The sequence below is a fragment of the Callionymus lyra genome, chromosome 19, assembly GCF_982586985.1.
Source record: "Callionymus lyra chromosome 19, fCalLyr1.hap1.1, whole genome shotgun sequence".
In the NCBI taxonomy this organism is placed as follows: domain Eukaryota; kingdom Metazoa; phylum Chordata; class Actinopteri; order Syngnathiformes; family Callionymidae; genus Callionymus; species Callionymus lyra.
In genome coordinates this window covers 13,541,284-13,558,552 of record NC_141836.1, presented here as the reverse complement: position 1 = coordinate 13,558,552, position 17,269 = coordinate 13,541,284, and the positions used below count along the sequence as shown (strand labels likewise).

At 38.2% G+C, this 17,269-nt stretch overlaps 1 protein-coding gene across 3 annotated transcripts in view; it reads left to right on the top strand.

Annotated features, from left to right (window-relative positions):
• The window catches only part of epha2b (eph receptor A2 b), a 28,672-nt gene extending 18,758 nt beyond the window's left edge, over positions 1 to 9,914 (top strand). Inside the window, exons 6-17 of one of the 3 annotated variants that reach the window (XM_087781150.1) lie at positions 64 to 194; positions 785 to 956; positions 1,035 to 1,125; positions 1,612 to 1,667; positions 2,290 to 2,415; positions 3,095 to 3,280; positions 3,399 to 3,460; positions 4,162 to 4,371; positions 4,445 to 4,594; positions 4,671 to 4,864; positions 6,074 to 6,226; positions 8,875 to 9,914. In XM_087781150.1, the coding sequence (XP_087637276.1) occupies positions 64 to 194; positions 785 to 956; positions 1,035 to 1,125; positions 1,612 to 1,667; positions 2,290 to 2,415; positions 3,095 to 3,280; positions 3,399 to 3,460; positions 4,162 to 4,371; positions 4,445 to 4,594; positions 4,671 to 4,864; positions 6,074 to 6,226; positions 8,875 to 8,983 (1,640 nt within the window). In that variant the 3' untranslated portion in view covers positions 8,984 to 9,914. Of the gene's footprint in view, positions 1 to 63; positions 195 to 784; positions 1,126 to 1,611; positions 1,668 to 2,289; positions 2,416 to 3,094; positions 3,293 to 3,398; positions 3,461 to 4,161; positions 4,372 to 4,444; positions 4,595 to 4,670; positions 4,865 to 6,073; positions 6,227 to 8,874 lie in introns of all 3 variants that reach the window. The other 2 variants (XM_087781149.1, XM_087781151.1) reach the window with 2 other exon arrangements.
• Positions 9,915 to 17,269: the final 7,355 nt, after the last annotated feature.

Here is a 17,269-nt window from a genome sequence, read left to right as displayed (position 1 = left end):
GATTCTGGAGAGCAGATGTTTCGTCCATGTTCAAGCCTTAGTTAATCATCTGTCCATCCTCAGATCCTCCGAAGATAACCTCCATGTGGCTCGTTGAAAAGAGCCCCAATAGCTTGTCTCTGTCTTGGGACGTCAACCCACGACCAAGATCTGCTCACCGGCCCTTCCGTTATGAACTCACCTACCGGAAAAAGGTACATAAGAAAAGTTATTTTATGTTTCCCTTGCAGTAGGACAACTAATGTGATTTAAGCCTGTCTTAAATACAACTTGAACCTCTATTGTACTCATCAGTATGTGTCTGTTTGTACAAAATGCTCTTTTCATTCAAATATATACGTTACAAAATGTACTTAAGCCCGGCCCACTGAACAAAAACGTTTTGTTTTTCTGGTGATTAAATCTTGTTTACCGTAAACACACCCAGTCTTCTGTGAATGGTCAATCGTCAAGATTTATTACCACGTCATCAATCCAGGAATTCTCCACCTCCAAGGGACTCGTTGTATAAACAAAGCGGGCCGTGATTACAGCTGGCTGGAGGAGGAGTGAAGCCAGCCATTTTTTATAATGGACTCTGCTCTTGTAACCTCTTGTTCGCTGAGATTTTCAGAAAGGGGAGAACTCAAAAATCCTCACGATAAAGTTCTTGGTGTTCTTATGGTTTTCACATTAGTTGTCCTTTAATGTTAAGGTATTAATCTCGGTCCGCAGCTGATATAGAAACTTTCATTTGCTTTCAACAAATTCCATCTCTTTTCTGATTTTCTGGATTCTTCTCCAGGATGACAACCTGGACGCAACAACCTACATTGTCCGCATCTTGGAGAAAACCTCGGTGCAGATCTTGGAGCTCAGCCCGGGGACCCCCTACTTGTTCCGGGTCCAGGCGCTGACCAGCGACGGTAGTCCGGGAGGCTCCAGCATCGAGGAGCAGTTTGAGACGTCGTCAGAAGGTAGAGAGCGACTCCTGTTTTTTGTTTTTTTTTGTGGGTCATCGTTCTTTCCTGGAGTTTTAACGCGTGTCTTTCTAGGGAATCACAACACCGCCGTCATCATTTGCTCAGCAGCCGGAGCAGCCGCTCTGTTGTTCGTTGTCGTTCTGGTCCTTTTCTTACGCAGACGGTGAGTAACCCCTCCGCTAGTTTCCTTCTTCTATTCTTCCTCTCCTCTGTCGTGGCGCCTCCTCACGGCCTCCAGAACCTCTCCATTCTCTCCCCGTTTGGCCGGCGTTCTGTCCTTCTTCGGTCGAGGATCTGTGTCGTCGCCCTCCTGGTGACCACGACTGTGCAGCTCCTCAATGCCTTCATTCTCCGCTGCCTTGAAAAGGAGTTGTGCCGAGAGTGCTGCACTGTTGTAGAAGAGAGACTCGCCACAGATCCTGAGCTCTCTGTTTTAAAGTTGACCCGTTCCATTGGTCCAGCTGACCTACTCTTCTACCCGCTTGTCCTCCTTTTCAAAAGTTCTCATTCGCTTTTTATCCAAGAGAGACTGGATCTGCTTGAACAAGGATTCTTTTGATGACGAAACTAGCCAGAAATGTTGTACTGATATTAAAGCAGACACAGACAAGTATTGTTTTATTTATTGGATTTGGTGTTTTTCTTTCAGGAAGAGAAACTCTCACAGCAGACAAGGACCAGAGGACACCTACTTCTCAAGCTCAGGTCAGGATTTGACTTTAAATTGACTTTATTAGTTTACATTTTTTTGCTTTATTGCCGTCTGTAAAAATCAGCTCTATCTTCTTTCCCAATCTCTACATGAAGTGTTTTTCTATTTGTAAACAAATAATGTAATTTGAGCTGCTAATATTTTAACAAAACACTTCACTACGGAATGACACAGCACATGGCATTTGCATTCATTTCCATAAATCATTGACAGTACTTTCAATGTTTCCCGGAAGACTTTATCACAAACCATGTATAACATTTGTTTTTATTTTATTTTCTTGTCATTCACTACGCAATGAACCTGCACAATACTGCATTTACATTCCTATTCATAAAGTTCCTCGAGATTTCCAATAAGATCTGAACACAAACCCAACAAGAGCTTTTTTTTTTATATTAAGTTAGCAAAATCTAATGGGTAATGTCACAAAAGTGCTGGATTCTTTTTTATTTAAGAAATTGAAATTACTCTTTTCTAACACTGGGAGGAGCCAGACATAAATATATTCAATCTTACTTAGAGCTTCTTTAGGTTGATAAATAGTTTTTTATAATGCGCAACATCTTAAACAAAAAATCGAATTTTAATTTTTTTCTGTTTGTTTCCTCGCAGAACAACTGAAGCCCCTGAAGACGTACGTGGACCCCCACACATACGAGGACCCCAACACAGCCATCATGAAGTTCGCCACGGAAATACACCCGGGCCACATCACCAAACAAAAAGTCATCGGAGCCGGTGAGTGACATCTCCCCTTCGAGAGCGGATTTAACTCTGATCTGTCGACAGACGATTCCTGACCCTAAATTTGCTGTTGACACAGCATGTTTTTTTTTTCCCGTACTGACAGTTTGATTGACAGGAGTTACTTTAGCAAGATTAGCATCTTTTTGCCAGCAGTTCTTGCAAAACAAGTTGAGACCGTTTTTTTTTTTCTTGTTGTGGAGCAGATCTTGGCCGCCACAAGCCAGTTTTGGCACCAGATGAAATGCGAGTGTTAAAGATTAACATCAGGAAATCACAGCAAATATTTCCTCGTACGTTTGAAGGTTGATTAAGGTTCTCAGTAGTAAAATAATCATGAAAAAAAACTGGCTGAATTGATTCCCGACAATAAACGTCAAGTTTTTTTTTGGCATTTATCATTTGATTACCACAGAGTTACCCTTTGACCTGTTGTCTTTACAACCCCCCGCCACCCCACTCTCCCTCACTCTTCATGTGACAGCTGACTCCCATGTTCCCACACCACAGGCCACTCACCAATTATCCTCCTTGTTGCTCTTCCTCGAGCACCTCTGTGTGAGCTTCCTCCTCTGTTCGCTCCGCTGCCGCTCGAAAGCCCCCGCAGGCAGAAACCCAAAACCCACGTATCGGATGTATCGGTATCAATCGTCTCCGTTCATGTCCTTTTCAGGGGAGTTCGGCGAAGTGTATCGGGGAATTCTAAAGGTGCCGGGGAGGAAAGAGGTGGCCGTGGCTATTAAGACACTGAAGCCTGGATACAGTGAGAAGCAGAGGCAGGACTTCCTGAGCGAGGCGTCCATCATGGGCCAGTTCTCCCACCAGAACATCATCCGTCTGGAGGGGGTTGTGACCAAATGTAAGGACTTCTGTGAGTCCTTGACCTTTTTTTTTTTTATATACACACCTTTTAAAAACTATCGACTAAAGTCTACTGATGTGAATTTATGTTAAATGTTGTTTTTTTTCTCGTGCAGTCAAACACGCCATGATCGTGACTGAGTATATGGAGAATGGAGCTCTGGACCGGTACCTTAGAGTAAGTTTATATTAAAATGTATAAGTCAATTTGACCTTGGCTCCCTGCGAGACTTGAAAAAAACATGTTTCGGGTTGTTATGTTAAACTACAGGATAGACATAGATCATAAATATACTTTTATAAAAGGCATATGGTGTAGTAAACGCCCTATAAGTTCAAAATATATATTTTTAATAAATATATTGGGCGATGAATGTACATGAGTTTTTCTCCTCAAGGATCAATTGTTCTTATTGAAGGTAAATAAAAGGTAGATAGATGGATGAATGGGTGGATGGATGGATGGAAGGATGGATGATTTCCTGGATGGCAATTAGGTTCCACTTCACAGCAAGTTTCATAAAAACAGAACAAGAACAAAGGTCAAACAAAAGAACTAAGTGCAAGAACATAGATCAAAAGGAAATAACTCAAAGAAAAATAACAAAGAAAGAGGATACAAAGATTAACATAGAATAGAATCATCTTTTCGCTCCACTCCTGCCCCCAAACTCAGAATATTAATAAACCTAATAATACGAGGAATTAATGAGTCCCTGAGTCTATTAGTGTTGCATCATGGGAGGAGCATTCGTGCACTTCATCTTCTTCTCTGTTCACTGATGACAGTGTTCAGAGGATGACCGTCATCATCCATTATTGACAGTAGTTTGTTGTCGATTAATATTAACCATGACATTGAAATCCACGTCTTCCCAGGACCACGACGGCGAGTTTTCCGCCTTCCAGCTGGTGGGAATGATGCGCGGGATCGCGGCGGGAATGAAGTATCTTTCCGAGATGAGCTACGTCCACCGAGACCTGGCGGCTCGCAACATCCTGGTGAACAACACGCTGGAGTGTAAAGTGTCCGACTTCGGTTTGTCTCGAGTGCTGGAAGACGACCCCGAGGGGACCTACACCACAAGCGTGAGTTTAAACCTATATCTAGTTTTAACGTTTTCTATTAGGTTTGCGTTTTATAATAATCGCTTCTGAACAGGGAGGGAAAATTCCCATCCGCTGGACGGCTCCCGAAGCGATCGCTTACAGGAAGTTCACATCAGCGAGCGACGTGTGGAGTTTCGGGATCGTAATGTGGGAAGTGATGGCGTTCGGAGAGAGGCCGTACTGGGACATGAGTAACCATGAGGTGAGTGAGCTTTATTGAGCGGTGGTAGTGGGTTTTTTTTTCAACACCAGACTAAAAAATGACGAATGACTCACAGGTAATGAAAGCCATCAACGAGGCGTTCAGGCTCCCGGCGCCGATGGACTGTCCCTCCGCCGTCTACCAGCTGATGCTGCAGTGCTGGCTGCAGGACCGGTCCAAGAGGCCGCGCTTCGGGGACATCGTCAGCCTGCTGGACAAACTGCTGAAGAGCCCGGACTCCCTCAAAGCCATCGCAGACTTCGACCCGCGGTAAGTGTTTATTTACAGTCCCGGCTCTAGAGCTGTGTATATATGTCCCGACGCCACAGTAAACAATCCTCTCAGACACTCGATCCCAAAATGGATTCTACTTTTAGTGCACTTACTTCTTCATCTTAAAAGACAAGAACAATTTAAATGACAAATAAGAATATTTTTAATGAAACAAAATAAAAATAAAGAATGCAGTAAGTCTCTCATTATGACCATGTTTTGAACTTATTACTCTATAAAGTTTTCCCCACGTCCAAAATCTTGGCAAACGAAAGGTTACAAGAGCAGAGTCCATTATGATGTAATAATGGCTTCACTCCTCCTCCAGCCAGCTGTAATCACGCCCCGCTTTGTTTATACAACGAGTCCCTCAGAGGTGGAGACTTCGGGGATGAATGACGATGTAATAAATCTCGACGCTTGACCAATCACAGCAAAGTGGGTGTGGTTAGGGAAAACGATGTATTAGTGGGCGGGGCTTAAGCACATTTTCTACTATAATAATTTCAGTGAAAAGAGAGTTTTGTACAAACAAACACATACTGATGATACAATAGAGCTTCAACATCTATTTAAGACACACTTAAATCAACACATTAGTTGAACTTTTAAGTTATTTTTAGGTTTTTTTTACACACATAATCCATGATTAACTTTAGTAATTTATATAATATAGTTGTATGTTTAGAGTTTCATTCTGGACATATTAGGAACATTCATCCAGAGATTAATTAAGCTTGAGTTTAACCAGCGTATTCTCGCTCCAGACACCGTATGTGAGAACATTGCCGCGCCTGTGAGATGCATAATGCTCTCCAGACTTGAACGCCATTAACTTGTCGCACCTCAACACGTGACGTAGACTTGATTATCCTCAGACTTGGATCGACTTCAGAAACATTCTCCCATTTGTTGTTTAGGGAAAACAAGAGTAAATGGCTTCCAAATAATGTCTATTAGGAAGCAGCAGACACCTGGCTTAGGTGATGATGATGATGATGATGATGATGAGCCAGTGTGTGCTCGTTCAGGAGCTCTGTGAGATCTTGTTCTTGAGCGTTGGCAGTGATGACTTCCTCTGTGCTCGGACACAAAGTGTGTCACGCTCACGTCAGTCGGCCTCCTTTTCATCTGTAATTACACGGCTCTGATGTGGGAAACGCCGAGCTCGTCTCATCTGGATCGACTTGTTCCGTCTCCTCCTAGAGTTTCCATCCGCCTGCCGAGCACCAGCGGCTCAGACGCGCCATTCCGGACGGTGTCGGAGTGGCTGGAGTCCATCAAGATGAACCAGTACAGCGAGAACTTCACCTGCGCCGGGATCGTCACCATGGACCAGGTCTTGATGATGAAGAACGAGTAGGTTCCTATTGTTCCTTCCATGAGTCCTGCATACTTTTCTGGAGTCGGCGGTTCAGTGTTTTTTTCCCAGGAGCGTGTGTTTACTGTCAAACAAAAACAATCACCTGTGTGATATTTTAGTGCCGCCACTGTTGTTATTCTGGGGCGGGTTTTCTAAACAGAAGTCGGACTTTTGTTGACGACGGATTCAACAAAAATAAACACACAACTTTATGCAAAATCATTTCTATTTTGGACCAGGATGTCACTCACTAGCTTGTACTGTCAAATTGTCGTTGTTCAGCAGCCTTTTTCCCACGCGTCCCCAAAGAATTTGTTTTCAAGTTCCTCTCGAGCATTGTGTGCTCTCGTAAACCTCGACATGAGAAATCCTCCGGAGGGAAAAAATAAATGGGGGGGAAATAAGAAGTGGGTTATTTGTGGCGGGGCTCGACGAGAGATGCTTGCGGTCTCCTCAGTTCTTATTCTTCTTCCCTTTCTTCATTCTTTCTCTGATCCCTTCATTCAGCCACACACAAGCAGCACTTTTGCTTGATCCCCCCGTAAAAACCGCCAGTTCACTGTGGGGAAGGAAAAAGGCAGAATTCCCAGTCAATAAGCAGCGACGACTCAGGCTCTGAAATAGACGGATGCGATTTTTGGATCCTCGGAGACGGTTCCTCTTTTAGACAGAGGTCAAAACTGAGCCCCTTAAACTTCTCACCGAGCCGTCTCAGGCAATTGTAGCTCATCAGATGTTCGTTGAGAGCATGATTTACTGAAGTTTAGGGGGGAAAAAGGCTTACTGACTTACTTACTGATGCACATAATAAAAGGTGCTGTGGTGCAGTAATGAGGGCCAGAGATTTTCCCCTCAAACTCCAAACCCTCGACTCTCTGTATCACAGTTTCGAGGAAGATGGAGCAGATTGTAGCGCAGAACCAGAAACCTTTTTGAAGATTTATGTCGCAGTGCATCCATCTGGCAACACTCCGGGGAGACCAGAAGTTATTTACAAGTCTCTGTTTGCCAGACGAGCGTTCACCGTCATCAGGGAGAATCCTCATTAAGTCACGCAGGATGCAATTAAGGTTTGGACTCGGAGGAAGTACGTGCTCCGGCTCTAAGAGCTGCTGTTAAGGTAGAAAATATGTAGATGGAATTGGAGGTAAAAGCTCACTTCATTTCTTTTAATCCCTTAAAAAGTAAATTACAAATCTGAGACGCCTGTACATTAACCTTTAACTTTATTTTTAACTGTCAGAACTAGAGCTTTGCACTCGTACAACGGTCATTACGGTAGCTCCCGCAACCACACAAACACAGACCGGATTCAAGAGACAAATCCTGATGCAATACAAGATATCTTTCTCTCAATTACTTGCTTTCATTCTATTTTATTATTTTTTTTCAATTTTTTACTTTGCTATTTTTTTTATTTGTTTTTAAAATGAAGACTTTTCTTTCAAAATAATAAACTATATATATAATAAATAATGTATATATATTTGTTTTTTTTCAATTACTTGCTTTAATTATATGTTCTTTTAATCTAATATACATTTTTTTACTTAAATAAAAACTAAAAATAATATATATATATATATTTATATATATATATATACATATATATATATATATATATATATATATATATATATATATATTTATATATATATATATATATATATTTATATATATATATATATATATATATATATTTATATATATATATATATACATATATATATATATATATATATATATATACATATATATATATATATATACATATATATATATATATATATATATATACATATATATATATATATATATATATATATATATGTAATAAATAATTTGTATTTTTTCTTACATTACTTACTTTGTTTCTATTTTATTTTTCTTTAAAGCATTTTTTAATTTTTCTTCTCTTTTTTTTAATGAAGACTATTTTCTCTCAAAATAATAAATAATATATATAATAAATAATGTGTATATATTTGGGGGGGTCTCTCTCAATTACTTACTTTATTATATATTTTTTTGTTTGTTTCTTAACATTTTTCTTTTTTTTCTCAAGATAATAATTATATACATAAATAAATAAACACATAATATAACATAACATATATATATATATAATTTGTTTAGTTTTTTCTTCCTCAATTAATATTTACTATTACTGTTTTTTAATTCTATTTTCTATTTCTTCAAATTTTTCTTTTCCATTTTTTTTAACATTTTTTTTAATGATGCCGTCAACTCACTGTGTGTATCTAGATTTTCGATTACCTTTTTTTGCAGTAAAAGTATTTTAAAATATTTTGTGTTTAATGGATATATAGATAAAACATGTTGGAAAAATGTAAGCTAAATTTCTAATGACAAGATCATGGAGGATGAAGGTAAAAAATAAGGAAGGCCACCTGATCATCTTCATCATCTCTTGGTCAGATTTGATGATCATCCTACTTCTGACGCCGTTTTTGAGAAAGAATAGAAAAAAAAACATCCAGCGTTTGGTCTGTAAAACACTAGGAAAAGTACGGATCTTCATTCATGACTGAAAACTGAACAACATCCTACTTCTGACGCTATTTTCTTCCAAGTGTTGAGGAGTTGAACTGTTACACTAACGTGTTATCTTTCTCTCTCTCAGGGACATTAAGAACATCGGGGTTCGGCTGCCGGGACACTTGAAGAGAATCGCCTACAGCATCCTGGGCTTAAAGGACCAGACCAGCACTCTGAGTGTGTTCGCCGTGTGAACGCCGACCCCCGCGGAACGGAACAAACAAAAAAAAAGTCAGGCACTGAAGCGAACAGCCCGCTGAACTCTTGAGCTCCACATGTCGTCGGCAGAACCGGGACCATCATCTCCCTGCAGACAAAAAAAACCCAAAGAACTTGGAGGAGACTCTGTAGATTTCTATTTTTATCTGTTGACACATATTTTCTTTTTCATTCCTGTTTTGTAAAGAAGAATCACGCGGGCTCTCGAAATACATCTCGGGGCGTCCGAGACGGAAGAGTGACATCCTCGCCCCCGGTAGGAAGTCGACGCCTGATTCTTGTTTAAGCCAATCAGGAAAGAGCGTCAGGAGAGGCTGGACTCGGCTTGAGTTGGCCCGTCCACGATCATACAGAACCTCTGCTGGCTCAGTTCAGGAATGAAGCTATGATCTTATGAGAAAGAGGCTGTGTAAGGTACTCTGTGTACAGTTGTGTAATGTTTTGATGAAACCACTGGGGTTTATCTGTAGCACTTGGATCACCAGTTTAAAAAAAAAAAAATCCCAGAAAGAAAGTTGTATTTTTCAGTGGAAAACGTATTTTTGCAAATAATTATGAATTTGAGTGACGATTTGATAAGTGCCTTCGTAGATGTCGTGGATGATTGACAGACCATCGTTTACTTGAACTCCATGGATCTATCGCTTGCTTTTTGGAAAAGGGATTGAATTTTTTTGACATCTGGTTTACTGGTGGAGTTTTAACCATTCATAGATTCTTTGTCTTCCTTGTTTTCCCTCTGCCTTTTTAAACACCTCCTTCTTCTGAACCGATGTTTTATACTGTATTTAATAGTCTATTTATTTTATACTTTTATTTATTTATCCTGATAAACACTGAGCTGGGATTGTTAAGTGAAGGCTGTTTTCTCTCAAAATAATAATAAAAAAATAAGCTCAAACTGTTTTTCTGAGTCGATGTGTCATTTTAATGAGTTGATATTTCTTTCTTTCTTTTATAGTCATTACTATTTTTATTTTAACCAAAAATGCATTTATATACACCAAGTATATATGTTTTGTATTAATTAACGACATTTCTTTTCAATTGAACTGTGTGTGTCTAAATATTGGATGACCTTTTTTTGCAGGAAAAGTATTTTAACTCATTTTGTATTTACTGGATAAACTTTTTTGTACAACTTGAGTCTCATAATAAAGTATTTTGTATGACTTTAATCCCGTAATAAATAATTTTTTATGACTTTATTACAAGATTAAAGACGGACGAAAATACTTTATTGCGAGATTAATTATACAAAATACTTTATTACGAGATTAAAGACGGACGAAAATACTTCATTACGAGATTAGTCGTACAAAATACTTTATTACGAGATTAAAGTAGGACGAAGAAACTTATTACGAGATTATTCATACAAAATACTTTATTACAAGATTAAAGTCGGAAGAAAATACTTAATTATGAGATTAGTTGTACAAAATACTTTATTACAAGATTAAAGTCGGACGAAAATACTTTATTACGAGATTAGTCGTACAAAATACTTTATTACAAGATTAAAGTCAGAAGAAAATACTTAATTATGAGATTAGTTGTACAAAATACTTTATTACAAGATTAAAGTCGGACGAAAATACTTTATTACGAGATTAAAGTATTTTGTACGACTTTAATGGCTCTCTGCAGTGTCCCCTAAAATATTTGTATTTATTCATTATTTATTTTATTTTTGCTGGATCTCAGTTCAACCCTGACATGCTGGGAACAATAACAACGAATTATTGTTTGTATCTAAATAAAAAACGGTCGGTTGAAATCTTGAAATTACAGCAACTTTCTTAACTATGACCCAGAGGCAAAGCAAGGGATACCACAAACACTTTTTTTTTCAGGCCTCCGTGTCACCTTGACCCAGAGATAAGACTCTCCACCGATGGTCAGAACGATGAAAAACCTTTATTTCTGTCACTCTGCAGCAGAGACGCACCGAGAGAGAAACTGAAAGGAACCTTCGAGTCGACGACTGGTCTCGTGGCTTCAGTAATCTGGCGTGGATTCCTCGCTGTCTGGTCTTGTTGCACTGAAACGTTTCAGGCGCTAATGAATCACCTGGAAACCACATAATAACCTCATTATAGGACGAATTCCAGCTAAATCAGAATGTAGGCTAGACCGAAACCAAACACCTTAAAGGTCACTTTTGCCTCTCAGGAAACATTTTTATTTTTATTTTACATCAGTCTAATGCTGCTAATGTTGCTAATAATAATGCTGCATAGCATTCAGTCACTAGTTTTAAATAAAGATAGTAAAGATACTATCTTCCACTTTTTTTTCTTATCATTTCAAAAGGAGCGATGAAAAGAAAAAAAGTAGATAATTTTAATGAAATAACTCTTTAAGAATCCTGAGGTAATCTTTATTCGAAACTACATTTTGCTATGCAGCATTATTGTTAGCAACATTAGCAGCATTAGACTGATGTAAAATAAAAATAGAAACATTTTCTGAGAGGCAAAAGGGACCTAGAGGTGCTTGGTTTCGTTTATTCTGTGGTTTCCAGGTGATTCATTAGCGCCTGAAACGTTTCACTGCAACAAGACCAGACAGCGAGGAATCCACGCCAGATTACTGAAGCCACAAGACCAGTCGTCGGCTCGAAGGTTCCTTTCAGTTTCTCTCTTGGTGCGTCTCTGCTGCGGAGTGACAGAAATAAAGGTTTTTCATTGTTCTTGTACTGGACAGTATTATCTCTGGGTCAAGGTGACCCGGAGGCCCTGATGTGGCGTACATGTGGCGCCAGATGAGGGATCGATGGCCGTCATAAACACATCTTTCTTACAGGTAATAATTGATCATGACATGAAAAGATCCAGGAACTTGTTGCTGAGGACCAGAGGAAGTATTTTCAGGAATGTGAAGGTGGATTTGTTTTTTTTTTGTTATATTTTTTTGTTATACCAGAGCCAAGGTGACCTGTAGGCCCCTAAAACAAATGTGTCTGTGGTATCCCCTGTGTTGTCTCTGGCTCAAGTTGACCCGGAAGCCTGAAAATAAATGTATTTGTGGTATCCCTTGCGTTGTCTTTGGGTCACGTTGACCCGGAAGCCTGAAAACAAATGTGTTTGTGGTTAACCTTTGTGTAGTCTCTGAGTCAAGGTGACACAAAGGCCTGAAATAAAAAAAAGATTGATAATAACAAAACACAAAGGTCAGTAAGAAATAGTTTTACCTTTCTTTGGTAAAATAATTGATCATGACATGAAACGATCCAGGAACTTGCTGCTGAGGACCAAAGGAAGTATTTTCAGTTGTTTTTTTTTAGCATTTTTATCTTATAAATAATATTAATATACATTTTTATTTAGAAATATTTGCCTGATTTCCTCTATTTTCTCTTCTCACATTTACTTTTTTCCCCTCAAATTTAGATAATGATTTTGTTAATATGTACTACTATTAATACTAGATTAATCTATTCATGTCATGATCAATTATTTTACCAAAAACAAAATAAAAGTATTTCTTATTGACCTCATGAAGACACTATGTGCCTCCAAAAAAATGGGTCTAAAATATTCAAGAGTGTTTTGTTATTATCGATCACATACCTGTAAGAAAGGTGTGTTCATGGCGGCCATTGATCTCTCGTCCGGCGCCACGTCACGACCCCACGCTGTCGTCTGCGGGACGACCCACTGTTGTTCTTCACCTTGAGCGCCGCACTTATCTCTGGGGCCTTCGGGAAAGCGCTCGACTGACGAAGCCTCTAATGGATTCTGCTGATAAGGGACAGGAATGTCAACATTGAGGGGAATCAATTTAATCTGGCGACTCCTCATCTCCTCCTGCGAGGGAGGAGAAGTTAAGTGTCGATGGACGCCACAGAGAGAGATTCTCCGGCAGACATTTTTTTGATCTTGTCATTAAGACGGTAAATGACAGGGAGATGTTTCTGTGTGGATTGAAGCAGCAAAGAGAAACTTCCCTGCAGGCCACAATAGCATGTGTGGCGATTGTGCCAAAGCTGTTCACCCCTTCCTCTCCTCCTCCTCCTCCTCCTCCTCCTCCTCTTCCTGTGGCCTGCTCAGCCTCTTTGTTCTCGGCCTAAACAGCGACACAGAAAACATCTCTTCATGTGCGACCTCTCCCTTTCACCGCCACCACCGCTCTATTTTTTAAAGGTTTTTATGTTTTCCCGGCAGCTCCCTCCATGTCATGCGTGGATTTTGTGATCGCTGAGGAATTTACATCCTGGCTAATTTTAGCTCCGGTTCCTGACCAGAAAACACATCCTCCAATTTCCGTCTATATCGGTCGTCGTGCGTCTTTCCGTTCGTCGCAGCAGAGACGCAGAAGTCACTGGTGGAGCTTATGAACGATGACTCAGCGTTTGATATCCCTGAAGTTCACTTTTAGATTGTTGCAGTACAATTGACATGTTAAAGTGCAGCATTAGCTTCAACTAAAAGTAACAGTATTTATCAGCTGTCATGAGGTCAAACTGTGACACTGTATAGTTTTTTTCTCCTTTTGCTACTAAATTATAAATATATAACATTATGCTTAGAAGTTTATGATTTGTATTTAAAGCTATTGACAATGTATCTTCTTTATTTTACATTTAGAAAACAAAAGGCATTTGTGAATTATTGTTAAATACAATAAATTCTTATTATTATATATTGTATATTTTTAAATGTAGTAAAATAGACAAGCATAGACAGTATTTCATATAATTGTGCCTTCTATGATTTAATGCATGTATAATGTATAATGTTACACTAAAATTGTTTTATTTATTCTTACTGTATTTGCTAAAAAACAACAATAAATCTTATATAGCCTCAACAGACAGTTGCCGCTTGTTCATAAACAGTAAATATACTCTTTTTTTAATCAGCTTCTGGTTAAAACTTCAGCGACCTCTTTTAAATGTTTAACCCTGGAAACAAATGTGGTTGTGGTATCCCTTGTAGTGTCCCTGGCTCAAGTTGACCCGGAGGCCTAAAAATAAATGTATTTGTGGTATCCCTTGAGTGGTCTCTGGGTCAAGGTGACCCGAAGGACAGAAAACAAATGTGTTTGTGGTATCCCTTGAGTTGTCTCTGGGTCAAGGTGACCCGAATGACAGAAAACAAATGTGTTTGTGGTATCCCGAGCATTGTCTCTTTGTCAAGGTGACCTGAAGGCCCGAAAACAAATGTGTTTGTGGTATCCCTTGAGTTGTCTCTGGGTCAAGGTGATCCGAAGGTCTGAAAACAAATGTGTTTTTGGTATCCCTAGCGTTGTCTCTTTGTCAAGGTGACCTGAAGGCCCGAAAACAAATGTGCTTGTGGTATCCCTAGAGTTGTCTCTTGGTCAAGGTGATCCAAAGGCCTGGAAACAATTGTGTTTGTGGTATCCCTTGTGTTGTCTTTGGCACAAGGTGGACACATCGTGAACACAAGGGATACCACAAACACATTTGTTTGGGGCCCCTGGGTCACCTTGACCCTGAGATAACACAAGGGTTAAAAAAGTCCAGCCTAACAATGCAGACACAGAGACACATTCAAGTACTTTAATAACTATATTCAAGTGGTCTAATAACTATAACTCTAACTTGCAGTCTGAGTCTCCCTCATTCCAGAATCCAGAGTCCTCCCTAGACCTCATCAAAAATGCTCTGCCCATGAAAAACAAACCCAGTCGCTGAAACAACATGTTTCCCAGCTTTAATAGAATGTTGAGAAAATAATTATTGCCTGCATGAAGCGTCTCACAAACTGTGGTGGAGATTTGCTGGATGTCAGCAGCAGGGGGGGCCGAGAGAAGAAACTCAAGCCGCTGTTGACACAAGACTCCTCTTGTGTATCTGAAAAAGTCTAATCCGACCCATATTTCTGCTGCTGACCTCACTGATGCTTCTCCTCATGTGGAACTGACCCGCTGGTATTATACAGTTTAAATACGCTTTTTTTTTATGTGTTTTTAAAACACAAACAAACACAAACAAACGAAAACCTTATTAGGTAATAAATATATATGTATATACAATGTAAAACACCAGGATAAATAATTATAAAATGTATATATTTTTCTTAAATTAAGTGAAAGAATATTGAAATATTACAACTAAATAGTTTAGTATTAAGTCATGTACAGTTTGTAAATAGTGTATGTCATATAAAAAAATTATAAATGTTGTTTTCTTAAGTTATTTATTTTAATTAGAATAGAAAAAAGGCAATATTTAGCAATTCTTCTAAGAAATATGTGCTGCTAAGAGATTGATAAAATTAAGAGATTCATTTATTATTATCTCTTATTAATGTACCCAATTCCTGGATATTTTAATCTTATGTAAATATCTCTAAACTTGAGTTTTTTTTTATTATTATTATTAATATATTTATTAAATGACCTTTTGTGGCAGATCAACGATAGATATATAACAACAAAAAAAAGTGGCTTCACAGGGTCATTTTCAAAACAGAATTAAATAAATTCCAAAAAGTTTCAAATATAAAATGATTGTCAGTTACTAAATCTCTAAATATTATAAGATATATAAATAATTTAATTTAAGTGAGTGAGCTAAAGAAGAAAACAAATACATTACATTACATTACATTACATAAAAATAAATCTACGTAACATTTTTGCTATAAAAATGAACACAAATTGAAAACTTGTTTGATAGTTTAAGAGCTTCATCAAAGTGTAAATGTTTGCAAACACGTTCCAAACATGCTTGAATAGAACTGTTATAGTGAGGCTGAGGGTTAAATAGCAGGATCTAGTCTCTTGTTAGTTGTCATCACCGGCATCCCATAGTTTTTATTTTATTGAACCACAAATAACTTTCATTTCTGGTGTTTCCTCGCCGGGCCTGGAGACGATTGAGCGAAGCCACAAGCATGATGTCGGCATGATTTAATCTGCTGTTTTATAAACTCCAGAAAGCCTTTTGGAGTGTTTGGAGAATATTTTCCGCCCTCTTTATCTTCCCACTGTTTTCCTTTCTGCCTCATTAACGTTTCACTCGCTGCTCTCTGATCACGCTGAAGGAATCTTTGCGAGGCTGGATTCACATGTGTTCAGAGGACACTACCAGACATTTTTTCATGGGATTCAACAATGATTTTTTAGTGTTTGAACCATCAACCTGTGTGAAATGCCTTCAAGGTCTTGCAACAGGAGTTGCGTCTGTAATTTTGTACAGACTTTCCCTTTTGCCTCGAAGGCTGGAACCAGGAGGTCGTCACGGGGTCGTGACCACAAACGTCAAAATAAATCACAATTTGCTGGTGGAAAAGAAGAAGAGGTTGCGTCATTTATGAGCAAGTGTTACACATTTCTCAACGTAAAACACTTCATATCTAATCAGGCAAGTACATCTCAATAGAATACAGTGTGGGTTTCAAGTAGTAAAGCTACACATCTTGATTTACTGTTGTGATCTAAAAGTCCAGATTTCACTCGTCAAAAATCACACGCAAAACATCTAAGGCAGGGAAAACATTCATTGGAATCCCTTTAATAATAAATGTTTTACCTTTAGCAGTGAGTCTTCCAAGTGATTCTGACCTGTGACATGATATTTGTTGTACAAGACAAATTGTCCACCACAAAAATCCATAAAACATTAAACAACAAAATAAAATCAACGTTGCCAAAGACGTTAAGAAAAATAAATACTCCCAAACTCATGTTTACTGAAATTTTCCGGCACTTACAATGTTAATTTTATGAATTTAATAAATTAAAAATACACTGTAACAAAGCTTTATGCTTCCATTAATGTATATTATACAATTATAGTGCGTTTGTTCAATTTTTTTTTTATGCATATTTTGAGAGACACATTTTTTAATTAAACGTTAATGAATTGATAAAAAATATAAACATACATGACGAAACCAGTGTTTTCTGTTTCATGGTCTAACACGCTAACCAACATAGCAAATTAAATATTTAGTAAGTTATTTTGAAAGTCGGATTTAACAAAAATATTGACTTAGTATTAAAAAGTTTGAGCGGAAATTCGTGCATTTTCACTGGTTTTAATAATCCATAACTTTCTTAATATTTATCAGATAGAAATTACACTTATATCACTGGAATCTTCTTTACAATAATTATCTAATATTTAAATTTTAAAAGTTTTAGACACATACCAACTAAGATCTAATTCTTGTTAAAAAATCGGTTACTGTCTCTTTAACGGAACAGGGACACCATGTTGTCACCTAAATTCAAAATTGGAACTAATAACAATAACGAAAATAAGAGTGGTGGAGTTTTGCTATTAA